The 27,708-nt window shown below is 39.1% G+C and overlaps 1 protein-coding gene across 1 annotated transcript in view; it reads right to left on the bottom strand.

Moving 5' to 3' along the window:
* Positions 1–27,708, bottom strand: part of DCC (DCC netrin 1 receptor) — a 2,283,601-nt gene that overhangs the window by 1,837,528 nt on the left and 418,365 nt on the right. The window contains exon 3 of the mRNA XM_044089014.1: positions 1,248–1,532. Within this exon, the coding sequence (XP_043944949.1) occupies positions 1,248–1,532 (285 nt within the window). The remainder of the gene's footprint in view (positions 1–1,247; positions 1,533–27,708) is intronic.

Below are 27,708 nucleotides of genomic sequence, written 5' to 3'. Positions count from 1 at the left end.
ATGCCAGCATCTAGAATAAGTCATTCCCGCAAACTAGTTTTCTCTTTTTTATTTATATATGTATGTATGTATATGTATGCATATACATATAAGGTCCCAGTCAAAAGATCAAACGCAATCTACCAACATTCTAAAGTGTAGCATCAGAAGGTAGAAGTGTAAGAAAGTACAGTGCTAAAATAAAAAAGTTATATCAAATGTTTTGGTATTCAGGGTGTTTATGTATGAGCAAGTGTTGGTGGATTAGGGTTAGAGTATGGGTTAGGGAAAAGTAGATGCAGTGTTATTTTGTGTACCAAATGTTTCTCGTTTGTGTGAGTATCTTGTTTTGGCAGGACTCATTGGGAAAGAGTGTTTTGTAAGGGGCATATGTAGTACTGAAGTTAGTGGATAGTATTATGGTTTGTATATAAAAGTAAGGCTGTACGGAGGGGTCTGCAATTACAGATACTGAACCACATGACCTGCTTTCCCAACTGTTTTATTCTGCAATATATTTTCAATTCTCTAACTTTGCACATAAAAATAGAATTAAAGTTGACATTTTAAGTAGGCCATGAGGTAAACTTTTAATGTAGGTGTCTAATTTGACTTAAGCATTATCTACTATGTGAAAATATCTAGAAAAAGCAAGGATGCTAAACTTGAAACATTTTCTTTTAAGATTCATTCTGTGGGAATAATAAAGCACAGTGGCACAATATATTATTTACAGTAATAAATCAATCTATTACATTTAAAAAATATTAGAAAGTCAATTTAAATCCAAACTGTATTACGTACAATAAAATAATACCTTAAATGAAACAGTATGTGCCAATGAATGCAAGTGTAAACTGACTTAATAACAATGATAAGCAAAGTAATGAGTTATCTGGAAATGGGTGAATGACCAGAGAAGTGAGGAGCAGGCATTAGCTGTGCAGTAATTTAAATAGGAAGCACAGCAGTAAAGCATTTTCTTACACCATGCAAAGTATATGAGGAAATTGGTCTACCTATATAGCCAGGCATTCTGAATGAAAATATATATATAAATATGCATAACAGAATAAGTAAACTGACTGAAACTGAAATAAAAGAAGAATAAGATCAGAAGAATAGTAAAGAGAGGTGAAGGAAAAATAGGCACATGGAATGTCAGGTAGAGCCACACTAATAGCCGAATATACCTATCTACAAGTACGCATTGTACAATTCTATCTCTGACGTGTGCATTGGTAGTTATTTATGAAAAAAAATCTTACCTGGAAGAACTTTAATTTCTGCGTCATTCCCAACTTTTATACTGCCAAGAAGTTTTGCTACACATCTATAAATTCCAGAGTCACTTGGTTGGGCTTTATTTATTTGTAAGGCTCCAGATGGTAATGCAATGACCCTTGCATCTGTAGAACTTAGTTTCAGGTCCTCCTGGTTCTTTTGCCAGTGGATGGTTGGAATGGGTTCTCCAGTTACATCACATTTTAGTATCACAGTATCCCCAGAAAAGGCACTGGTAGCATCTGTCTGAGACAGGAACCTTAAAGGACCTATGTGGAAACAAAGAAATCTTCACATTAACAGATTCTTTTATATGTGCCAATTTTACAAACTTTGTTTTCATTTTACCAAAGAATTTTCAGTGTATTATCTTACTTCATTTGATTTCTTTTAGAAATAAGTAAAAATAGAATGTGGGTTGATATAAAATTTTCAAAGCCAAGTGCAATCATCACAGAAACTGATTATAAACATCCACTGTACATTTACTGTCATATAAATATGAGTGTGTACTATATATTTTATTTATTTATTTATTTGTTTTATTTTACATTTAGCTACCGGGAAAGTCCGACTGGACACAAGTCCTTTTTCAGTGGAGGCCCGGGAAGAAAAGGTCCACCAGAACAAATGTTATATATTTATATATAAAACATACCTCTCAACCTCTTAGAGCAAGAAATCTGGACAAAGCCACAAATAATAGGGGGACAAAGGCAAAAAATAGGGCAACTTTTTAAATGCTGCTCTTACAGACTTAGAAAGTTGATAAAATAACACAATTTGCATTAGCATGACTTTTCTGAAGGGTATGAAGTCTGAAACCCAAATGTCTCATTATTTTCTGACTTGAACCCTCAATGCATTGCCAGAAAAACACAATTTTATGAGAAACAGATGAAAAATATGAGGCAAAAATCTGGGCATTCTGCACAAATCTGTACAGTTGAGAGGTATGATATACAATACACATAAAAGTAAAGTATACAATTAGATATAGACGATAAATATGTACATCCAGTATTGACAGCATATTATATACACATACGGATAACTCAGCAGAATACATATGTTTGACAGTACATGCAGAAACTGTTAGAAATAACAAATAAGGAACCTTATAAATCATGTGCATTTAGACTTGTATATAGGTGTAATTTAGTCTACAAGCTACCAAATAAAGATAATAGTAAGACAGCAGTAGGGTATCAAAAAGGAGGGTAGGGATAGGATATATTCTTAGAAAAACAAAGCAGAGTCACCTTGAACTCATAGATGATAACCCCTTTAAATCTTTTAAAGAGACTTTTTACTATAAATTCATCAGACAGGATATCAACCACAATATCTAAAATCCAGGCAATTGACAATATAATAGTTAAAAGAAACTGAGACAGCGATACTGAGTTAGTAAGCAGTAATTAGACTCTCAAGGGATCGTGAAAACCCCTTCCCATGGCTATAAATGTTGTAATTACTCAACACCTCTCTGTTCCATTAAAGTACATGATTTTAAGCTCTGATCACGAGCAAACAGTGTCCAGTTCAAAGGAAGGAATCATAAATGATTATGCAGATGGTGTACTTGCTTTTGATGCCTGGAAATTGAGAAAGGTCTGCCCTCTACTGTCTATCTCCATATCAGGTACATGGTTCAGTTTTCAGTACTGTCAGGGTAATGGAGCATTAATGTCTGCTGTAATTCTCACATGCTACTTTTCCAATGATCTCTTAAACCAAGCTCTCATTTGCATGAGTTGATAGTAGCTTAGGTGCATTTTAAAGATTATGTGTCATTTGTCATACAATAATAGATAGTAATGGGCATTTTATTTAAACAAATATTGGAAAAAAATACACAACAGCTTATGATCGTTCTATTAAAAGCTTGTAGACATAAACTGTTATTTCATTAATAATGTAAAGAGTTTTCTGGTCTCCCTTATACAGGCCATATTTATACCATCGCAGTCACATTCTTCTTACAATATGATGCAATACAGTATCTTTCTCTCACATTGCACCCCATGCCCCTCACATAAACCTATGCAGTGAAATTCTCAGATAAATCTTCAAATCAAACTTTAAGTCTTTTCTTATAAGCTTTCATTCATTCAACTGCAAAAAAACTTAAATCAGGCTGGGTAACAAAAGATCAAAGCATCCACTTTCCTTTATAAAGTGTTACGTCTTCTTCATAGATTATTCCACTAGCTTGCTATGAGCCAGCCACTGTAGAAAATATTGGTAGTCAAATTTCACTTCTAGGTCTTAAACATTATTCTCCACCAGTAATTCCTGATTTTGATTTAAAATAAGTCTCATTACATGCCATAAATAAGGACTGAAAAATTGGGTTAATTTCATTTAATTTTGTTTTTATTTGTTGAAGTAGTAGAACACTGATCTTACTGAACATCTTAATTGGCAGTTTCTAGGCTCAACCCAGAAATTCTGCTAGAGTCTACTGACAATATTTACTTTCTTATATTGCAAATAATTGTCATAGTTTCTGATTCTTTCAATTTGTTTTTCTGTCTGCTTTCCTCCATTGAAGCAGTTATTAAGACCAAACATTCTGCCATTAACTCTAACTCAAGCTGAGGTTGTAACTGTATGCTTAAGTGATTACTGTTGGAGTGATGAACTACATCAGTCAAGGTTTTGAACATATTAAATGGTTGTGTACTTTGAAGTTGGTTGAGAGTTCCAAATCCTCCCATCAGGGAAATGGGGAGTTTTTCTCAACATTACCCAGGACTTTCATTTTACTGTTATTTTTCCAGAGCTCCACAAAAGTTTGTATGTGGATTTCTGAAGCATACCTTAACCAACCGAAACCCTTGTGCTTCTTCAAACGATAACAAAAATAAAAATAAGCACACACAGTCTCTCTCACACACACACACACACACACACACACACACACACACACACACACACACACACACACACACACACACACACACACACACACACACACACACACACACACACACACACACCCACACACACACACACACACACACACACACACACACACACATACACACACACACACACACACACACACACACACACACACACACACACACACGCACGCACGCACACGCACACACACATGCACACACACACACGCATGCACAAAGAAAACAATGGGTGACATAATCTAAAATACCCTTTCTCTTCTTATCTATATAAAGTACTCTTTTTTATTGGGTTTAATTAACTTTCTGCTATTCATAAATAAACAAATAAATAAATAAACAAATAAAATCAAGCGCAGGTCTTATCTGGTTCTTCTGGCAACAAACAGACTCCAACAAAATATAGATTCTAACTCAGAAGAGCTAATAATGGTAATAAAAGTAGTGTTCTTCATAAAAGATGTAAGAAATGCTTTCCACACTTTCCATCCGGATCTATATCATTTCATTGAAAACTCATTTCATTGAAGCTTAATTTATTGGCACATATTCATTGAAAGCTCACTTCACTGAAAACCCAACTCACTGAAAGCTCACTTCACTGAAAACCCAATTCACTGGAAGCTCACTTCACTGAAAACCCAATTCACTGAAAGCTCACTTCACTGAAAACCCATTTCACTGAAACTCATTTTGTTGAAAGGTATACATGGCCTTTTCCCCACTGTTGTGTGATCCTGGAGTTAATATATAAAGTAAAGGTGGGGTGGGGGGCACAGCCTCCCACATTGGGGGGTGTGCTGGGCATAGCCCCCACATATTGTAAATATTTTAAAGCATATAGATGGATACTTACAATTGTAATGAAAAAAGTCTTCCAGAAGACAACATATAACCAATTTATGTGGGGAGCTTCAACCCCCACACCTCCCTCCAAAAGACCTTGATCTGAAAGTAAGACTCAGCCATAACTTCTCACTATCCTTACATTTATCATTATTTACATGTTTCAAACATTCCACCACTGACCATGTATGTAATACAACATTTATGTTATTTATAATTAAACAAAGAACTTATATTTACCCCCTTTGGGCTCTTTTTTTTCATTTTCTTCTAACTTTTTCTCTTATTTATGTTACTTCTTGAATATACCTTTCCTTTTCTTCACTCACTTTTCTTATTCTTTTAACACTGAAAATTAAGAGGTATTGCCTTAAATTGTGGTCTTTAATGCAGCATTTTATATGGTAAAGATTAATTTCTGTGGCCCTGAACATCATCATTTTTACTTGTGACCACTTGCAAACACTCCTTCTTTTCAGTTGCATAATGTTTGGTGCAAACTACCCAGAAATGCTCCGCAAATCCACCTGTTGTAAGGTGTTTAGTGATGATCCACCTGTTGTAAGGTGATTAGTGATGATCCAGCAGTTGTAAGGTGTTTAGTGATGATGCACCTGTTGTAAGGTGTTTAGTGATGATCCACCTGTTGTAAGGTATTTCATGATAATCCAGCTGCTGTAAGGTGTTTAGTGATGATCCAGCTGTTGTAAGGTGTTTAGAGATGATGAGTCCTTTGGATGCTCAGTTTGTTCAGATTCAAAATGGTGACCCTGTGAATAATTCAGTTTTACACACCCCTGGTGCCTATAGTCAAAACAGTTGTTTAAATTATCCTACATACCTAAGAACACATCTTCTATTTTTATAAATAACTGAATTCTAAATATGCTTAAGCTTGCCATTTTTATCAAATAAATATATCAAACTTTATCAAAGCCATGGCCAAAGCCCAAGTCTGTCTTGTAAATGAGCACCTTCAGAAAGAACAACACAGATATTACCAGCTTTGGAAATTATATCATTTTGCTCCAAATAAACATTTGTTAGTAAATATCTGCATGTTGCATCCTCTGTAAAAGTGTAAATAACAAATTATAAAGCATACATTTGCTGAAGTGCTCCTGTATTTTCTTTCTTCCAGCACTGTAAATACCCGTTTAACTACATTTTCATTTTCCAGGTTTAAATCATAAATAGATTCATTATGAAAGTGTAGTAATGTTCTCACTTGATGGGACTAGTATATCTATTGATGAAATGACTTTGATCCGGAATTTGTAACAAACTTCTAAAAGTCCATGAAAAATTTGGCATTATGAATCAGCCAGAAGTACAAAAGAAATTTGCTTTGTTCCAGACATAGCTTTTTTCTTGTCTGTAATTCTATATCAAGTGTCCTTGCAATCTGCACTAGCAAGTCTATGTGACCTTGGGAATTCTGTGAGATAGTCAGCGGTTCCAAGGAAGAATACTGAATTCAAGCAAACTTGGCAGTCTTTGCATCCCAATATCAGAAGAAAAACACCGAGTTCATCTTTGTTATTTATAAATCCTATAACATTGTTTTATTTATTTGACATTTGGTTATTGGGAAAGTCTGGTTGGGTAAGAAACACATTTCCAGCGGAGGCCCTGGGGAGAAATGCTCCAGTAAACATATATTTTGCATAATTAAATACAGAGACAAACGAAAGAAAAAGTCAGAAAGACAAAATACAGAATAAAACCAGAAGTAAAAATATATGCATACATTTTTACATGGAAGATAAGCATGTATAAGCATATCAAACATATATAAATTTTACAGAGATGATTTATAATCAAATATTTAAACAATAATCCACGTCTGGGTATGGGTAATGCTAGATTTGCCCATGGTTGGTGTGGTTTGGTAATGAAGGTGAAGCCAGAGTGGCCAAACAAAGACAACCATGGGTAAATCTAGCATTACCCACACACAGACATGGGTTATTGCTATTATACAATGACATTATTTAAGAAAAAAAACTTACTTTTCTTAAATAATGCCTTTGTACAATACCTGTGTGGTACCCTTCCATGGTTTTCTACTATCCTGGGGCTTTTTCTGACGTACTGCCCATGCATATGCTAACGCAGTACATCAGAGCTATGTTGAGGAAGCAACAGAGAAAGGAAGATCTCCATTGCTTTTCTAAAGCTGTCTCGCTATGTTAAACGAGTTTAACATACAAAGATATCTTTAAAAAAAAGCAACGGAGAAAGGAAGATCTCTGTTGCTTTTTTTTAAAGATATTTCACTATGTTAAACATATAACATAGTGAGATTACAGCAACGGAGATCTTCCGTTCTCCGTTGCTACCTAACAAAAACAAATAAAATCAAGACTTATACTAATGGAAAACGTCCGGGCGACCGGACCTTTTTCCATTAGTATAAGTCAGACTTACAACGGGCACGCTGGTTGGGCTGGCTAATCAGCATGCACATTTTGGAATACTAATCGGCAGTCATTGTATAATTGCAGATATATACTTACATAGAAGCATAGCAAACTATGGGAGATGGGATATTTCCTAGGAGGTATGGAATTACATAGAAATGAGTGATGTGTAAATGTTCCTGGTCTTTCAGTATATGATGGTTTTGGTTTAGATGCAAAATGAAGTCCATCACCTGTATAGACAGTTTGAAGTACCCACTGCTCCAAAGATAGGCTTGGACCAGATCTGGTAAAAGAAGGCCAAACAGCCCCCTACGTTGGGGCAACAAAGAAATGGAGCAGAGGCTGGAGGAGGGCCAGTATGGTAGGAGGGGTAGGTTGGTACTGTCAACCCTTCTCTCTCTCTCTCTCTCTCTCTCTCTCTCTCTCCAGTCATGTTGACATTTCCTTTACTGTACAGCCTTTTTTGCACCTTGTCACTTTACCTTTTCTGTGTCACCAGTAAAAAAAAAAAAAGTCCTTGTTTTGATGACAACTTATGTTGTATTTAGGATGAGAATGATGAAACATACTTCACCAACTACAAGTTTTTTCTTTATCATCGATATTGTTAGATGGGGGTCCGAAGAGTCACTCATTATCTAAAGGATATTAAAATGAGTTGAGACAAGAATGTCTTCAGATGCCGAACCCTGTTTGTGGCAGTTTTTGCTGTTGCAACAACTGCTTTATACCCATCTTACCACATGTCTTCCTAATTGCAAAACAGTCTGGGTTTGGCCAGTCACATTTGCCTTCAAAGTTCTACATTGCACTCCTCCATGACCATCTTGTTGCTTGACAATATGCTCTTGACAGCTGACTGAACTTTCAGGGATATGAAGGTCAGGGTTGCTGAGGTGTACACTTTTTCTCAAGCCAATCTAGTGATCTAATTTTCCTTACAGAATACTGCTCTGAATCTGGCTGCAAGCTACAAATAATTGGACAAAATCCCTAAGCCAACTCGTCCCAATCCTTTGAAAGAGTCTTTCTGGGATCATAGGGGAGAGGCCCACCTAGAAATAACTGACTGGATAAAAAAAGCAACTTAGGACAGTCACAGAGAGATTGAATGATCCAAAGTTGGGGGGGGGGGGGCTGCATTACAACTTTAATGCTAAGGAAGAGGTATGTGCCTTAACAGTGAGGATTCCACCCTTCTGTTGTTTAGTAACAACACGGTGTTCTGAGGCAGATGCTGGGAAGCCATAATGTGATGAGGAATACAAGGTCTGATCTTCAGCCAAATAGGACATGTTAGCAGCCTCTGCCTTGATGGTTTCCCAAGGGATGATGTCAGAGGCATCAACAGTAGTAGGCATAAGTGCCTCTACAGAGCTGGTGTTCTCCCACCTAAACATTTCCAGTGGACTTGAAAGTCAACTGTCTGCCTTTATTTCTGCCTATTAATGTTCTTCTCCCTTTGATTTTTAGGGTGAACGTCACTCCAGTCTGTTGCTATGAATCTAGAGGCACACTGCAGAAGATCTTAGCAAAGTCCAAAGTCAGTGACCAAGTAAGAGTTTGTAATTTCTGGCATCAGGATGACTGCATACAAATTATCGATTGTCATAAACTCATTTAGTGATAAGGTCTCCTCTGGTAGGATCAAAACAGCTACAGTATTCTTCTCATCCCAGAGGACCCTGACATCATGACAGATTCCACGTCCTAGAGGAATGTATTCCTTTCTTGGATCTACCATTTTGAAATCATATATTAATTGTACTGCATTTAAATGTACCGCTATTTTTAATAGTCAATTTCACTATTAATCCACTGAAGCAAAGAACTAATGATGGAAACAACTTATGATGCTATTCAAACCTATGTATAATCATGTACAGTATTTTGCTCTTTATTGTTTCCCTTTTAAACTCGGTGTATAACTATGCATGCAAATTATTATGCTTACCTAATGTTTATACTGTCAGAGCCTATTACATTGTCTTTTCTTTTTGAAGCTTTTCTCCCGGGCCTCCACTGAAAATGGGCTATTAACCTAGTCACACTTTCCCAGTAAACAAATGCAAAATAAATAAATAAGTACAACAGCAGCTCCCCTTATTTGGTGGGGGACTTTCCTTGGTATCCTGGCCAAATTTCCCCTAGTTTCATAAATATTGCCATGGGTTTCCTCTGAAAATATATTTTCATACCAAACCTATATCATTGCTGATATTCTAGCTATTACCACTCAGGAAATCTAAATTCAGATTAGTGAGACTAATTCATTTAAACACGAGCAAACTTTTCTGTATCTTACTGTGCTATGCACAAGCTTATTATTGTCTGTTGAATTCAGCTGGCTACAAGAACTGAACAATTTTAGATTGCCAAATAAAATGCTGATTTTCAAAGGATCTAGTTTATTCTGATTAAGTCAGGAAGGAAAAACATGAAACATAGTTACAGAGTATTGGAGATCTTCTTCTTTCGGCTTTTTCCGGTTAGGGGTCGCCACAGCGGATCACCTGTCCGCTCGGAGATATAAGAATAAATTACATTCTGTGGGAAAATTAGCGGAGTTTGAAAGCCTTGCCTTTTCAGTCTTTGTTCTCTATCTAGAACTTTAATTCTCTTCTATGTGTTGCTATTAACCTTACCATATCATTTTACCATTTCTGACTTTGTATAATATTACTGTGAACACAGGTCTTAGAAGCTCTGGATAAGGTCTCATCCTTTGGCTGAAATCTTTAATTTCATGCAAGCTATTCTACCCATTTAAATGCTAATTAAAGAAGCAAAGACTGCATTAACAAATACGCACACATTCTCTCTAGGCTGTCTCTTATATGCTAATTAATGCATTCAAGTCTTTCATTGTTGCAAAAGAAAGAAAGGGTATTAAGCAAAAGACTAATGAACATATGTGAACTTAGAAAGTAAGGAAAACAATACAGGCATAACAAATGCATAAAAGCACTACACATATAAGCACTGGTAATATCATATTATATGATAAATAAAAAAGTTAAACACGTTTAAAAGCATTTCAAAGCCAAGATGTAACTGAAAATGGCTTTGTATTTTGAAATTGAGTCACATTACCAATGTAAAACTATAAATATGGTAGAGAAACAAAACGCAGAAGTAAGGTGAATGTGTGAGAACAAGAAACTACAAGCAGAGTTGATAACCCTATATTGAACAGCTGAGAGCAAGTTTAACTGGCTCATTAAGGGCCCACAAAAGATACCTGTAACACAAACAAAGGAATAAAAAAGGCAAGAATGACTCTTAATACTGCAGTTGTGTTTGATGTTGTAATTTGAAGTCCACTTTGGAAACATACTGCCAAATGTAAAGTAAGTAGTTTATATATAAACTATAACATTGCTTTACTTCCTTTTTGCTCCTTTCTCCACACCACATGCCATCTGTTGTGCTGCAGAGCTATCATTGGTCTTCAGGTTCAGTCTACTGGACATCTGTCTGACTTTCTTCCTAACTAATCAGTGCCCCATAAGCACAGAAATCTTTGTGCATTTCAATAGTGAGCAGAACGAGTGGGGCAAACAGCTAGGGCACCATTCTATAATGGCTATAAAGACTTTTTTGCACTGAACACTCTCCAACCCAATACATAACATACAAACATAATATATATGTTATGGGTCTACAGGCACCAGTCTCACCTGAGGATTTGAAGCCTTAAGCAATAAACTTAACTAAACCCTAGATATGTGAGTTGGTGAAAATAGCGCTCAGTGCATAAACCCACACTGAGTTCTACATGACTTGGTTTTTGATAATCAAATCCCAGTAAAATTGGGTGCAGTCAGAGCTCCTTCTGTCTGTGTCAGCTGTCCTACCTACAACTTCTGCAAAATATGTTAGGTTTAAACAGCTTATACTGAAACCATCCTCGTTTCAGAAAGTCTTCATTGACCTAAACATAAACAAGTATTTTGTTTAATTATTTAAATGTATTTGTCATTTGTTAACCCGGTTAGTCCAGCTAAGCCAAAGGACCATTTTTATTGGAGAACTGAGTAGAAAAGCTCCAGAAAAAAAAAAACAAGACATCATACATACATTCAAAAAACAAGAATATTACATAATTATACATTCAAAAAGCAAGAAAAATTACATAGTTATATCATTGCACATATTTACAGTAACAGAAGTTATATGAAAAGTATATACAAAAATAATATGCTGAGTGAACAGCAGACGAGAGTTTAGAGAAAAAAATCAGACTTAGGTTCATGCTAGTATGTCATAACATTACAGACCACAAAGCTAGATTGGTAATAAATATAACATAACTTACTGCATAAATGAAAATAAAAGCTTTATGTCATCAAAGTAATAAAAGCTGTTGTACTTGTGAAACAAAGATTTACTTTCCTTGTTACAGTGAAACTCTTTGATGTCACACAGTTTTTATTATACCAGTGTGAAATAATTTACATAAATCTCAGTATACATCCTACACTGACCTAATGATATATACATGGTTATGTTAGGACAAACTGAATACAGTGAAGGTCAGTGAGACAAGATCAGGTTTAAAAGTTCATTTCTCAGAAGGCAGATTTAGATCAAATCCCTTCACAATATAGAGCAGTGGAATTAAATGGAGAATAAGGAGCTCTTACAGCATTTCTGTGACTCTAAGATAGGCGGTAGGTCAACAAAACTATTAAATCATTTTATCATGAGCTGCATCTCTACAAAGTATAATCATTGCTCTCCTATATTCTTTCTGAAATGAGTGGCCCACTTGAACTCTACTGATTTACCTTAGATATATAAAAGCTTTGTCTTCTTCCTGTCCTCAGTGTTAACACATGAAAGTACTCACTTTCTTTCAGTATACTGCATTGGTACAGAGCCTGTATCATTTTTACCTTGTTATGAAATGTTTCTCCCCAGTCCATCCCCTGGGTGACTCAGAATCTGCTTTGGCATAACACATAATGCTCACAATGGTTCTCACCAAATCTCTGAATTAAATACCTACTATGTTGGAGTGTGTGATGCATATGTATTCATGTCCCACTGTTCTCTCTCCCAGCCATACTTGCATCTTTCCTGTACATTTCACATTTGTTTAGGTGCTTGTTATAAAATCATTGTGTTTCTTTCCTCGCTTACTGTTATTATTGCTTTTATCTCAATTATGTAACACTGATATATATATATGCATATATAGTGGAAGTTAAAAATAGAAGACCATTTGTAAAATCTGTCTAAAAAGCAGGATGACAAGTCCCTATTGCACAAATAAGAATTTGAGTCTTATAAATAACTTTCTGCACATACAATAACCTCAGTTTTCTTGTGCCAATATTAAAAGTTTTTTCAATGATTATTTGTTTTCCACACCCAAGCAGAGTAACTGCTTTTTTTTTTTTTTTAATTCTAACTGACTTTATTAGGATAAAGATGGACTCTGCTGAACGTCATCAAGAAATGAGAAACACAATAAAAATGGATTCATAGGACAAGTAGCAAGAGGAAAACAGTGTGATCAGACCACCGTAAAGTCTGCCACAGTCCCAGCTATGAGAACCAAGCCTGATCTGAGCTTTACATTACCTAGAAACTGCTGTCCCCTCTTTGAAAAAGATTGGTAATAGTTGACAGTTCTACTTTCAGCAGTTGCTTGCAAATATATTGAAAAATAGGACATCTTAGATAAAGGATGTTTCAGGGACTGAAGACTTAAAACAAAAATATTTGCATGGATGAAATGGATATAAGATGTTACCAGCTGTCTAAAATAAAAACATACATTCAGGTAGAGAGGAGGCCATTTTTGAAAAAAAATATAAGAAAATAAAAACTTCTGCAGGAAGGAACTGGGCAATCTTGAGAACACTAAATGTCTGCTTCCACAATGCTTAAAGGTTTGCAAAAAGTTATGCTATAGCAACTTACAACTAGGATCGAAGCAGGAAGAGACAGGGAGATAGAGACAGAGAATAAAACTGCGATGGATGAACATTTTTCTTTCACATTTGTTAAAAGATGACTCTTTCTCTCTATAGTTTGGCCATAGGAATAGCCACAGAAAGTCATGAAAAGAAAAATGAAAAAAAAAGTTAAACTCATTTAAAGCAAGGTGATTGAAAAATGGCTTGTATTTTGTAACTGAGTTACATTACTAAATTAAAAACATAAATACACTAAACAAACAAAATAAAAGGCATACGCAAAAGAATAAAAAATATTCCACATATTTTGTAAGCCTGTAAACTGGATTAATAGATATCCTTGTGATAAGTGTTGCAGATGGGCCATAAACCAGGCTCCGAAAGCCCACGACACTAGACATGTCATTCGTTATTTTGCACTTTCCCTCTTTGCATTCCTGTTTCTGTATGTTTTAATGATTGTGTTTTTTGGACTTTTCTATGTGTAGGTATGTATGCAAAAGTATTAGAGGGTACAATTATATCAGGTTACCTCTGGCCAAGTTTCTTTTTCAGTTTCAAGTTTCACTTTTGGTCTGATTGGGTCTGTGTTGAAACCGGCCAACATCAAGACTCAAAATTAAGTTGTGCTTGGAGTAATACAAGATTCCAAGTTGTCCAGGCTCACTCGATTCCAAGACAAGTCTTCCATAATTCCTCAAGCAGCAGAAGCTACTGAGGAATCCTTGTGGTCTACACTTCATTCCATGAGCCTGATACTTCTCACCAAGCTGCATTATAGACAGAATATTTATCGGTGCAGTATGTTATTTATAATTACAGTGGAATTATGTACTCCTTGGAAGCCAAGTGAGCCATTTCAGCTTTGACTACACCTTACCTTTATGTCTGCACTGTAACTACAGGCATTACTTGGGAACTGCTCATATACCGCAAGTAAGACCTACAACTTCCTCCAGACTTTCTCTGGCTCAGTCACTCCTCTTACTATGTCAGCTTTACATTGCCCCTATACTTACTAATATTCAATATACTCTATTGACCAAACTTGACCAAACATACAGTAAAATAACCAGATTGGCCACTAACTTTCCTCACAGTGCTCATCACTGTCTCACCCTTAAGAAACTTCAGTGGCCTGAATTCTCTCATCCACTTCAATTTCCTCAATTACAGATTGCACACTTTGTTCTCTATAATCCCCTTTCCTGCCTCTCCCTTTCCAAACTAGTATCTTACTTAGCTCACCTCTAGAATTTCCCCAAAACCGCAGTTTAAAAGAGAATTAGAACACTATCTACAAAAGACTTGGTCCTGTCCATGCCAAGCCTCTACATGACAACTATTTCATCTCTACATGCCCCTCTCTATTTGTCTTACTCCTCTTCTACCCTACCACTTCTACCCTACTTAAACTATCTCCTCTTTTTTCATTTTCTCTCTGACATGTAATTTCTTTGTTTTTACTCTCTTGTATCAAAAAGATGGAAATTATTCCAATGCTATTTCTCTTTAATTTAACTACTGAGAATACCTGTTATAGATTGTATACCACTGTAATGGAATTTTCATTGGATTGTTTTTCACTGTGTTATGGAACTGCATCTTATATCTTTATGTTATGTGTTTGTAATTTTGACCACCTAGGAGCAGCCTTAGGTCAACTGGTGCCCTAGGCAAAAGGGCTCCATGGCTCCCCCACCACACCACCAGGTGCCCTCATCCTGGTCTACCTACACCAAATAAATATTGGAAAAGCACCCCTGATAGAGAGGTGCCCTAGGCAGCCGCCTAGTTGGCCTATGCCTAAGGGCGGCTGTGTATGTTATTATATCTTGGGCATGACTGTTTATTATTTGGAGCTTTTTTCCTTGGGTCTCCACAGATAATGGGCCCCTGGCTCAGTTGGACCAACCTGGTTAACAAATGTTAAATAAACAAAAAAATAAAACACTGCTGATATGTAGGCATTGTATTGTACAAGGACAGTAGTGTTTTTTTTTTAATTCCAAAAGATGACTATGAGTAGACACAGTCTTGCTGAAGTCATAGTCACTATCCAAATATACCTAGGGCCACTACAAAACATTTCCCACCTTTAAAATGTATGTACTACTGCTGTACAAATCACTTATGCTGACTGCTGGTATTCAGCAGCAGAACTTCAAGCACAACTGCTTTCCCTTCTATGTTTGCAGTACTGCTGCAGACCTGTAGGTACTGTTGAGCCAGTCATCTTTGATGTTTATCTGGGGCTATGACAGAGTGCAGCAACATTTGGATAACACCCTATAACACCCCAGAACTGTAATTAACCATATTAGCTATCCATGTTGCATATTTAACAACTAGAGCAGGGATTTCTGCATAGTCACCATCACTAGGTGGATGTACTCCAATTTTCAGCAAGATATCACACTGGGTTGGGGTTAGGGTTGCCACCTTTTAAATGCCTAAAGTGGAACATTTTTTTGCAGAAATGTGAGATTTTGCAGGACAAAACATACCCACACCTAGTGCATAGGACAGAAATTCACTTTTTTGCCAAAATAAAAGCTTATTATTTCAACATTTAAGTTGATTATTCCATTTCATATAATATGTAGGTGTTTCAGACACAAAAATAGCTATTTTATGCAACTGTTAATGAAAACTTGGGAAATATTTTTGTATTAAAATCTCAAGACGTTTGCCATTTTTTAGTTTTTTTCGCAGGACTCAACTGCCCAAAGAGGGACTGTCCCTTGCAAAGAGGGACAGGTGGTAAAGTACAGTTTTGTACCTACCATAAATGTAGATGTTCGAGTGTATACCCTGCTGCAGTCATCACACTTGGTTTCCTGCCTACCAGGTGGGGTCCCACAGTCGGGTGACCCCAAAAGTCTTGTCCGGTCGTTGGTTGCTGTCGGCTTTCCCCTGGACGCCAGAGCGCCAGGGTATATCAGGCATTCCCATTTTCTTTTTTTTTCTTTTTGCCCCAGATGTCAGTTCTAATAGGCAATATATATATATATATATATATATATATATATATATATATATATATATATATATATATATACAGCTAAATAAAAAAAAAACAAAAAAAACAAGGCAATACACCACAGAGGTAGTATAGAATAGAGTGGCAGAGATAAGCTCAGCTAGTTCAGAGGGGATGGAGGGAGGGTAACCTGGACTGCAGCAGGGTATACACTCGAACATCTACATTTATTGTAGGTACAAAACTGTACTATGTTCATCGTGTTACCCTGCTGCAGTCATCACACTTGGGTAGAATCCCAAAGCTAAGAATGGGAGGTGGAGTCAAACAGGGTTAGAGGAGGCTAGGAGCCCCTGCAAAACTGCAGTGGCGAAGCCAGCTCTAGTCTTAGAGTAAAGTGGTAAGTGGTAATGTTTGGTGAAGGTGTGTACTGAACTCCAAGTTGCAGCTTCCAGAATATCCTTGGTTGGCACCCCCCTGAGGAAGGCTGTAGATGTAGCTGCTGCCCTGGTAGAGTGGGGCCTTATGGTAGCAGGAACTGGTTTTCCATGGTGGGTGTAGCAAAAACGTATGCAATGTCCTATCCATTTGGAAATGGTCTGTTTTGAGATAGCCTTTCCTTGTGATGCTGTAGCATAGGATACAAAAAGCTGGTCAGATTTTCTGAAAACCTTAGTTTTATCCAAGTAGTAACATAGCTGCCTGTGAATGTCCAAGGAATGTAGGAGTCTTTCTCCTTTGTTCTATGGATTTGGAAAGAAGGTGGGTAAATGGATGGTTTGATTTAGAGCCACACTGGATACCACCTTAGGCATAAAGGAGGGGTTAATTCGTAGAGAAACTCTGTCTTGATGAAAAATGAGGAAAGGCTCTACTGCCATTAATGCCTGAAGCTCTGAAACTCTTCTAGCTGAAGTAATTGCTAGCAGCAGGGCAGTCTTCCATGATATAAACTTTAAGTCAGCTGAGAAAGCTGGCTCAAAAGGAGGTAGCGTGAGTTTTTCCAGAACAAAGTTGAGGTCCCAAGTAGGTGTTGGTGCTCTCCTGGGAGGCATAATGTTTTTGGCCCCTCTGAGAAACTGCCTTAGGAGTGGATGTGAAAATAAGGGAGGATCCGTATTGTAGTGAGCAGAAATAGCTGAGGCGTGGATTTTAATAGATGAAAAAGAAAGCCCTTTGTGTAACATCTCAGTTAAATATTGCAGAATCTGAGGTATGTCAGGCTGAAGGGTATTTTGGCCTTTAGCTTGGTTCCAGGCGCAAAACCTTTTCCATTTGTCTGAGTAGGCTTTCCTGGTGCTGGGCCTCCTGGCCTCCAGAATAACATCCATAATAGCTTGTGAGAGAGGAGCTGGCTGGTTGATTAGGTGATTTGCCATGCAGCCAAGTTTAAGGTTTTGAGCTGGCTGTGTAGAATCTGATTGTCTTGCTGTGTGAGCAGGTGGGTAATTTGTGGTAGAATCCATGGTGGGCCCTGGGCCATATTCCTTAATAGTGGGTACCAGTGCTGGCGTGGCCAGTCTGGGGCAATGAGTATCATTCAGGGTCTCTCCATCCTGACTTTCAGTAGCACCTTTGTGAGAAGGGGTAATGGAAGAAAGGCATATACTGTTAGCATTTTCCAACTGAATGAGAGTGCATCCACTTTCCAAGCTTGATGGTGAAAAGTCCTAGTGCAAAATTTTGTTAGCTGATCGTTTTGAGGGCTGGCAAACAGGTCTATGTCTGGGAGCCCACATTTTTGAGCTATCATTGCGAATACTTGTGGATCCAGTTTCCACTCGTGGGGATCCATGATGTTTCTGCTTAGGTCATCTGCCAATGTGTTCTTTTTTCCTGGCAGGAATTGAGCTTGTAATTGAACTTGGTAAGCCAGTGCTGTGTTCCACAAGGTCATTGCTTGCCTGCATAGAGGGTAGGAGTGTGTACCCCCTTGTTTGTTTATGTACCACATTACTGTGGTGTTGTCTGTCCTTATGATAAGCTGTCCTGGATGTAAGAGGTCCTTGGAGGCTGTCAGAGCATTTTGTACAGCTAGCATTTCTTTTTGATTGATGTGCAGATTCCTTTGATCTGCAGTCCATATGCCTCGAACGCACAGTCCTGCCATGTGTGCCCCAGGCATAGTCCGATGCATCTGTTGCCATAGTTTGTCTGGCTGGGGGTAGGGTGAAAGGCTGACCCTTGTTGAGGTGACATGCCTGTGACCACCATAGAAACTCCTGTTGAAGGCAGGGAATGAGAGGTATCATTGTTTCCAAGCTGTGGCTGTGTTGAGTCCATACGCTTTTTAGGTACCATTGTAATTTCCTCATATGCAGTTTTGCAAATGGTATTAGTAGGATGCAAGATGCCATGAAGCTCAAGGCCTGCAGAATTTTTCTTGCAGGGAGTTGGGTCTTTGTTGCCATTGTTCTGAAGTATTGAGTTAATTGTAGTTGTTTGTCTGGTGTCAGATAAGCTATCTGGGCCATTGTATTCAAGCTGGCACCCTGGAATGTCATATTTTGTGAGGGCACTAGTTTTGATTTCTTTTCATTTACTGTGTACCCTAGGCAACTTAGAAGATGTTTTACAAAAGCCAGGTGTTGTAGAAGAATGTCCTTGCTTTCTGATTGGATGAGACAGTCGTCCAGGTATGGGTATATTTGAATTCCTCTTTGTCTGCAGTATGCAATTACTAGTGCCAGGCATTTTGTGAAGACCCTGGGTGCAGTAGATAAGCCAAAGGGCAGTGCAGAGAATTGGTAATGGGTTGAACCTGCAATGAAATGGAGGTCTCTTCTGCAATTTTGTCTGATAGGGACATGCAGGTATGCCTCCTTGAGGTCCAACGTTACTAGCCAAGCTTTCTTGCCCAACATGGGAAGAAGCTGCTGTAGTGTTAGCATCTTGAATTTGGGTACTTGCAAGTAGGTGTTTAAAACTGAAAGGTCCAGAATGGGTCAACAAGCATTGTCCTTTCTGGGGACTAGAAAGAGCCTTGAGTAAAATCCTTGGCCTTGCTCCTGTGTAGGTACCAGTTGAATGGCTCTCATGTCCATGAGAGCTGTAATTTGTTTTTGTGCCTCTGCCCATTGATTTTGTGGCAGGTTTGGCATTCCTTTTATCCTTGGCAAGGTGTGGAAATGGAATCTGTATCCATGTGAGATAATGTCTAGGACCCATTTGTCCTTTGTGACAATGTGCCAGTTGTCTGCAAAAAGTGCTAATTTTCCTCCCAAGGGTGCTGCCAAGAGAGTTTTGCTTGGCAGTTTGAGGTTTAAGTCATTGTGTTTGCCTTCTAGTAGTTTGGGACCTGTCTTCTCCTCCCTTCTGTGCTGCAGTGCCCCATAGGCGAGGTTTGAAAGGAATTTGTGCTTGTCCTCTGCCCCTTGGGCACCTGTATTTACCCCTCTGTGGTCTGTCAGAAGCTGGAAAGGACCAATTTTTTGTTGGCCAATTTCTGCTGAAGCATGGGGGCTGTACCTGTAAGAAATCTTTGACCGTCTGCATAGATTTTGCCTTATCCTCCATTTTCTTTAAAACCTCCTCTGCTTTAACCCCAAATAAGACATCCTGCTGTAAGGGTGCATCCAGTAACTTTGCTTTAACATGATCAGGCAGAGATTTTTCCTTTAACCAAGCATGCCTAAGTATAACAGACCCAGTAACAGCTGCTCTAGAGGAAGCTTCCAAGGCATCAAAACCACATTGTAAAGTATGTTTGCCCACCTGTTCAGCTGCATGTAACAGATCTTGCATTTCCTTGAATTCAGACTGTTGAGGGTGCGTGCCCATCTTTTGTTTTATTTGAGACATTAAGTATTGCTGGTATTTAAGCATGTGAAATTGACAATTTAGTGCTCTCATTGCTACAGTAGCTGAGGTGTAAACCTTCTTCCCCCACCTATCTAGTGCTCTGGAGTCCCTTTCTGAGGGAACAGGATTTTTATCCATAGAAGCCTTAGCCCCTTTGGGACCCTGGGAGATTGTCTCTGGATCAGCAACAGGGCTTTTGTAAAGGAATTTGTGTGAGTCAGGCACTCTGTAGTATCTATCTGGTTTGGCTGGAGCAGGAAGCAGAGAATCTGGATTTAGACTAGATTCTAAGAAAACATCATCCACAATGTCCAAAACTGGGGGATAGCAAGTGGTCTGTGCTGGAGGAGTAAAAGAAACTCTCGGAGCCTTTTCTTTGAGTCAGAGTAGTCCTGACCTTCCCAGTGGAAATGTTTCTTTGTGGTATGTAAGGTTTCCCCAAAGGAATAATCTTCAGGGGGAGAAGCTGAGAGAATGGAGTCTTCAGCATCAGAATCTTCATAAGGAGGAAAGGAGTAATCCTGTTCCTCAGAGGAGCCTGAGGAAACAGACACTTGATCAGAGGAGGCATAATCCTCCTCTTGTCTAGGCCTTTTGTCGGGGGGGGGGGGTTGGGAACCCCTGATCAAAGAAATCAAATCTTCAGCCATTTTAAGCATCTGTTTCTTAGGCATAGGGCCTTGACCTGGAGACTGAAGTGTAGGCTTTTTTGGTTTTAGAGGAGTCTTAAGCATAGCATAAGATTTTATGGTGAGAGTAGTCGGTCTGAAGACACCTTCAGAAACCAAAGGTGTTTCTACAGCACCGACTTCCCCTACTGCAATGTCGTCGGTAGGGCCTAAAGAAAATGGCTGCGTCGGCCTAGAACTCTCTGCTGGGGGATCCAAAGCGGTCTAGGGATCCAATTCAGCGGTAGACAGGGGCTGCGTAGGCACCTCACTGAAAACCGGAGAACTGGCGACCGGCCCAGCCAAGGCCTCGGAGTCTGGCTTGGATCTAGGCTGCCTGTCTTTATCTTTGCATTTTTTAAGCACGCCGGTAGTCGGTTGCTCCGACGGCATAGTGTAAATTTTCTACCGAAGTACAGTCGAGCGAAATCAAAGCGTCGCTTTATAGTTCGCTGATTGAACCTAGCACAAAACCGACAACCAGTGATGTCGTGGTCTGGGCCTAGTCAAGGTATACAAAAAGAATGAAAGTCCTTATGAGGTATTTGCTTCCCACAAGAAATGCAATTGTTAACTTTTTCTGACATCGGACTGAGGCAAGAAAAGGTTCCCCAACGGGGTACTTAGCTTTGAAGACTTCGGACTGAAACTCGATTCGAAAATCTCAGGTGTCGGCCGACCGGCACTTGCGAACTGCTTCTGCTTCTGGCACTGTGCGGCAAGAAAGACTGAAGAAAATGGCGTTGGATGCCTCTGATATACCCCTGGTGCTCTGATGTCAGGGAAGAAGTGACAGCAACCGAAACCAGACCAAGACTTTGGAATTCGGGCCGACTGCGGGACCGCCTGACAGCAGGATAACCCAAGTGTGATGACTGCAGCAGCGTAATATGATGAACATCCCTAAGTGGAGTGGGAAAAGAGTACTGCCTGTGTTTTTGCCCTCCACAAATCTAATTAAAACCTTAATCAATCTAGCCCTGAAAGTGAAACCTGAGCTAAGAAAGCAGGACAGTGTTTTAATGAGGAAATGGCTCATGTTTTCTGACTGTTTGGTGTTGTCTTCATATTTAGTGGTGTATTCGTAGTTGCAGTATACTTACTATGTAGTTTGTAAAATTACTAGGTTTTATTTAATTTTTGATGTAGTTTTACAGTCATTTTTCTTCTTGTTTGACTGGTCTTTTTCATTTATTAAGCATAATTTTCTCACTTTTTCATATGTTTTACATTTTTATTGATACAGTTATGTGTTTTGAAATCGAATTAGGTGGGCAATACTGTACTGCTTGGCTCATAGCTTTAAAGGTTTATATTAGACTAATGACCATGAGGGTCATTACAAGCCTATCCATGCAGACCAACCCAGTTTTGTCCCTGAGTTGCTTGAATGCCTATATGATGGGGTATGTTAATAAAGAGGTAGTTAAGCATTATGTTGCGGGGTATGTTAGTTGGGGATTGATTTACTTACTGGTGACCTCTGTCCATCAGAGACATGGGGTCCAGACAGTGAATTTGCAATTTACCATCCAATGATCAAGGTTTCATTTGAATGGAGTCAGGTATAAACTCTGCTTCATGTAGATGAGGAGCTTATTCCATAGCACGGGGATCCCATGAGGCACATATCTGTCTCTCCTACATGTTCTATTTATGTTGCAGGCAAAGTTTAGGTTCTTTTTGCTGTTTTTTTGTGGATGTGCAATAGAGTCATCAGAGCTGGATGTGCAAGAGATTTGTCAGAGCTCAGTCTGAGGATAACTTATATACTAGGCATATACTAGGCGTAGATCGCCTTTCAGTAACCTGTAAGAGACAGGAGTACAGTTACAGGGCCTAAAGGAGATTGGTGAAAGACAGTGTATTCATATCCTACATTCTCCTTGTAAAGAACCTTTGAGAGCATTACATAGGTTCATAGATTTATAGGTTGGTACTAGGCTATCGGCCCTAGGGTCTATACAAGCCTAGCCATAACAATTCCCTGGATATTTCTTCACACAATATTTACTTCCCTGGACCCCTGTCTAGCAGGGCAACTGACGTGATCCCAGGGGTGAATTTCCTATCTCCCATCCAATCGTCAAGGTTCCTTTTGAAGAGGGCCAAGGAGGGGCTCTGCTTGACATATATGGGCAGTCTATTCCAGAGTATGGGGAGTCTCTGGGTCAGGAACCTATCCCTCCAGCATGTTTTGTTCATTGTAATGACAAGGTTTAGATCCCTGGAGCATGTGGCTCTGAGGGATTGAGATTTCTTTAAGTGGAGCATGTCCAACAGCTCAGGGTTTGACATGGCCTTGTATGTTGAGTAGACGATATGCCACAAAGTACAGCTGGAGTTTTTTTTTAGACATCAGCATAGGGCATCTGCTTTAGGCCTGTGATTCTTTTAGTGAGGTATTTCTGCGGCCTTTACCAGCTGTTGCAGATGTCCTGTTGTAAGTGCCTAGTTAGGTACATGCCAACGGGGACATTGTACTCAGTGATGGTTCTGATAAGGGCTGAGTAGAGTGGTACGATAACTTCCTCAGACCTAGATGCCATACCTTTGCTTATGAGTTGGGTGACATAGAATGATTTTTTTATTTTTTTACCATCTTGGCTGTGTTGATCATAGGTGAGATTAATGTCTATGTTTCCAGATCCTTTACTATCGAGACAACCCTTGGGGTGTTTTATCAATGGAGTAATTAACTTGGGTGGACAAGTTCCCAAAGGGCACTATAATGTATTTTTTGCATTGAGTTTGAATCTTGTAGGATGTTGCTGTCATGGGGGGGTAATTTATGACAGCTCCTAGTTTATAGTCATCTGTGAACTTGGTGAGCCACAACCCTTTGACATTAGCCTTTACATCCAAAAAGTAGATGCACAGGGTTAGTATGTAACAATGAATATAAGATGATTCACTCCATCATCTTCAAAGTCTAAGACTTAGCCTCAGGGCCAAGCCAGCATGGAACAGAATACTTTCCCAGGTTCTAGGTCCTACTGTTCTCTAATAATTAAGAGTGCTATGTAAATGTTCCAGATATCATTTGCCACTCAGAGTCTTCACAGTCGCTGTCCTATTTTCTAGAATAGCAAACATTATACCTGGTACACTAATACCTGCAAGGTGCACCAGTGCCAGTTAATAGTGGACAAAGTATTGAGTGGCAGCAGATTTGCTTGTATCATATTGAAAATGCTGTCCTCACATCCTTCATACTGGGAAAAAGTCCTCATTCTAGAACTATTACACATTTTTGATTGCTGGTGCTGTTCAGCGTTGTCTTTTTAAGGAACACATCAGTACATGATAGTAATCTGGGCTCTTTCTTCAGAGGTCAGTGTGTAACATCCTCAGCTGCATTGTTATAGACTGTGGCTGAACTGGTTAGTCCTACATGATGAGCCACTGCCCCCCCCCCCCCCACACACGCATAACTGCAGTCTTCCAGGTGTGAAGCAATGCATACTCGTCACCTACAAAGGCGTATGATGTAGGTTTCGGAACTGCACAGGAGATGAGTTTTTCTATGTGACTGCAAAGTATGATTATAAATGGAGTCCAAGATTCCTTTCATTGGTTAGGTTGTATTTTCCTCTGTATCTCTTCACTCTTCTCAGCCCATGGTTTCTGTGCCGTTTTCCTCTTAATTTCCCTGATAAATCCATACTAGTGGAAAGATGCTTAGACATGTTGAACTTGGCTACTATTCTTGTTTTTCTTCTTTAGCTAACAGTTGCAGTTTTAGTCAGTTTTTGAACAGTGTAGAAATGGTTTCAAAAAATGTGCAACTAGATAGTCACATTTTTTTTTCTCAAGACCACCATACTCTTTTTGGGACTTGTTTCAGAGGTAAATTTTGATCCAGAGTGAAGCATCTGTGCATGCCTTGACACGTGGACCTTAAAGAACAACTCCAACAATATAGTATGAAAAGGACTGTTGGGTAAAGTTAGGAATGGGGGATGAGAACCATCTCCTTTAATTTTTAAAGAGCTTCCAAGATATACAAATTAATCCAGAAGCAAGGAAAGACTTACTCACTTCCACGCTAGATCTCAAACTTCAAAAACAAAAACAAATAAAAAAAGTCACAAGATGGGTGGAAAGATACTACAGAGTGGAAAAGGAATTCTTTATACTCCTGAACTTATCTCCAATTTGCAAAGAGAAATGCTAGGGCTAAACCTTAGTTGCTACCAGAGCTAACAGACCCCTTGGTACCATCCTTCTGTGACTCAATCAGACCACAGCTCTTTGTGTCTTCAATGAAAGTCCCAACTTTTGTTCCAAATATCTTTCAATGATACTTAAGGTGCTAATGGCTCCTTCTGTCCTGATTCTCTGGTTTGGTAACTCAAGGTTGATGTCCACACAGACTTCTTTGCTGCCACTTCAACCATCAACATCATCAGCCTCTAGCTTTTGTGCCAAGATCAGGGACATCAGTTCCAGCACTAAGTAAACACTTGACACTGGGATCCATGTCCTGGTTAATGTCTACCTTGTTGGTGCCTGGCCTTCACTGGTACTGCCCCCATTGCTAGCAGGTGTTTAGGTTGATTCCAACCCCAAGGTTGCATTCCTGAATGCAAGATCATGCATACATTATGGATATCACTTTGGTTTCTACCTCTTTACCATCTCACTCTGAGTATGCAGTCTCCAGATGCTGTAAGACTACACTATGGGAAAGCCTTAACAGACATTACAGATTTGACTTGTGGAAACATTTCTCATCCTTGGTAATTCCCCTCAAGGAGCCTGATGAAACACGTATGTAAGTTGAAGCATCTCTAATCTACTTTAGTGCTCCCGTGCTGGATACCATTTTTATAAATGATGGTGATCATCTTCTGTTTTCCACTGATCCAGGTTGGGACTACTCCTTCTCATAGCTTTTCCAATTTTATAAAAAAGCCATCAAACAAGTTTTTTTACATTAATTCTTCCTACATGACCCTCCATAAATGCAGACTACTCTTTCATTATAACTGACTTTTATACTAGAAAGCATCACTGAGACAAACTTAGATAAAACAATTCATAGGTTCTTAGGTAGGTACTAGGCTATTGGCTCTAGGGACTATATAAGCCTAGCCAAACGGTACCCTGGCTTTTGCCACCCAAGAAAATTATTTTCCTGTGACCCTGTCAAGCAGAGCCACAGAAGTGATGCCCGGGGTGAATTTCTTATCTCCCATCCAATCTTCAAGATTTTTCTTGAAGAGTGCTAATGAGCAGCTTTGTTTGCTATAGATAGGTAGTTTGCTCCAGGGTATGGGAAGTCTGTAGGACAGGAATCTATCCCTCTAACATGTTCTGTTTATTGCGGTAACAAGGTTTAGGTCCCTAGAGCATGTAGCTTGGAGGGATTGGAATTTCCTTAAGTGGAGCATGTCCAACAGTTCTGGGTTTGACATAGCTTTGTATGTTAGGCAGAGATCGCCTCTGAGTAGGCGATATGCAACAGAGTAAAGCTGGAGTGTTTTGAGACGGTCTGCATAGGGAATCTGTTTGAGGCCGGTAATTCTCTTTATGAGGTATTTCTGTGTCCTTTCCAGTTGTTGTAGATGTCTTGTGAGGTACATACCAAAAGGGGTGTTGTACTCTATAATGGGTCTAATGAGTGATGAGTAGAGGGGAACAATGACCTCTTTTTTCCTGGATGAGAAACCTTTTGTGATGAGGTGTGCCACGAAGAAGGATTTCCTGACTACTGTGGCAATATGATTATCAAAGGAGTGACTACTGTTCACCTGTGTTCCAAGGTCTCATCACACTTTCAGTGTTAAGTAGTCTACCTCCTATGTGGCAGTTCATGGGTACAGAGTTTTTACCAAAAGGGATGACAATGCACTTTTTGACATTGAGCTTGAGGCCATGGCTTTGACAACAGGCATCTGTCTCAGTGAGGCCCTTTTGTAGGATGTCCACATCGTTAGAAGTTTTGAATATGGCTCCTAGTTTGCAGTCATCTGCAAACATCATTCGCCAAAGACCTTCTGTGTTAGCCTGTACTTCAGAGAAGTAGATACCAAACAGAAGAGGACCTAGTACTGAACCCTGTGGTACTCAAATTGTCATTGGTCTGAAGTTAGATTTAGAGTCTGCTACTTTCACTGTGTGGGTTCTGTCAGTGAGCCAGTTGGCAACCCATCTTGTGACATAGGGATTTATACCTAGTTTAGTGAGTTTATCTATAATTCCAGAGTGGGGGATGGTGTACAAAGCCTTGGTGAGGTCTAGATATGCTGTGTGAACCACCTTACCCTCATCTACGGCTTTGTTGACCACTTCAAAGAAGTCTATCAGGTTTAGGAGACATGCTCTGCCTTTTACAAACCTGAACTGGGTTGGGTCCAGAGTTTGGAGATTACCAATGTCATTGCTTATAAGTTCCATGATGATACGTTCCATAGCCTTGCAGACCAGGCTTGTCAGGCTAATGGGGTGATAGTTCCCGGGGTCTGTGGTGGCTCCCCCTTTGTGGAGTGAGATAACCGTTGCTGTGCGCCATTCAGTGGGCACAAAGCCTGAGGTGAGGCTATGATTTAACATGGTACTTAGGTGGGGGAGGCCAGTTTGTTCTGTAGTTCATGTAGAATGCAGCCTGGGATGTTGTCAGGTCCCATGGATACTGTGTTTTTGGCTTTGGAGAGTGTGTTTTTTACCTGTGCAGCCTTTATTCCTTTTTACCTAGCTTATTCCAATAAAGAAGCATGTCTCTGGCAATTTCTATTTATTCACAGGCAGCTGAGATTCTATTTACATACAATCAAAAAGGTCAGAACAGTTAACCAGCTATATGCTTTATTTGTACAAAATGAGTTGTGGGAAAAGTGTCTAAGCTGTACCAATTAGTAATGC

The sequence above is a fragment of the Protopterus annectens genome, chromosome 1.part1, assembly GCF_019279795.1.
Source record: "Protopterus annectens isolate FY-2018-M chromosome 1.part1, PAN1.0, whole genome shotgun sequence".
NCBI lineage: Eukaryota > Metazoa > Chordata > Ceratodontiformes > Protopteridae > Protopterus > Protopterus annectens.
Note: the sequence above shows the minus strand (reverse complement) of the source record. Positions and strands in the feature narration are given on the sequence as shown.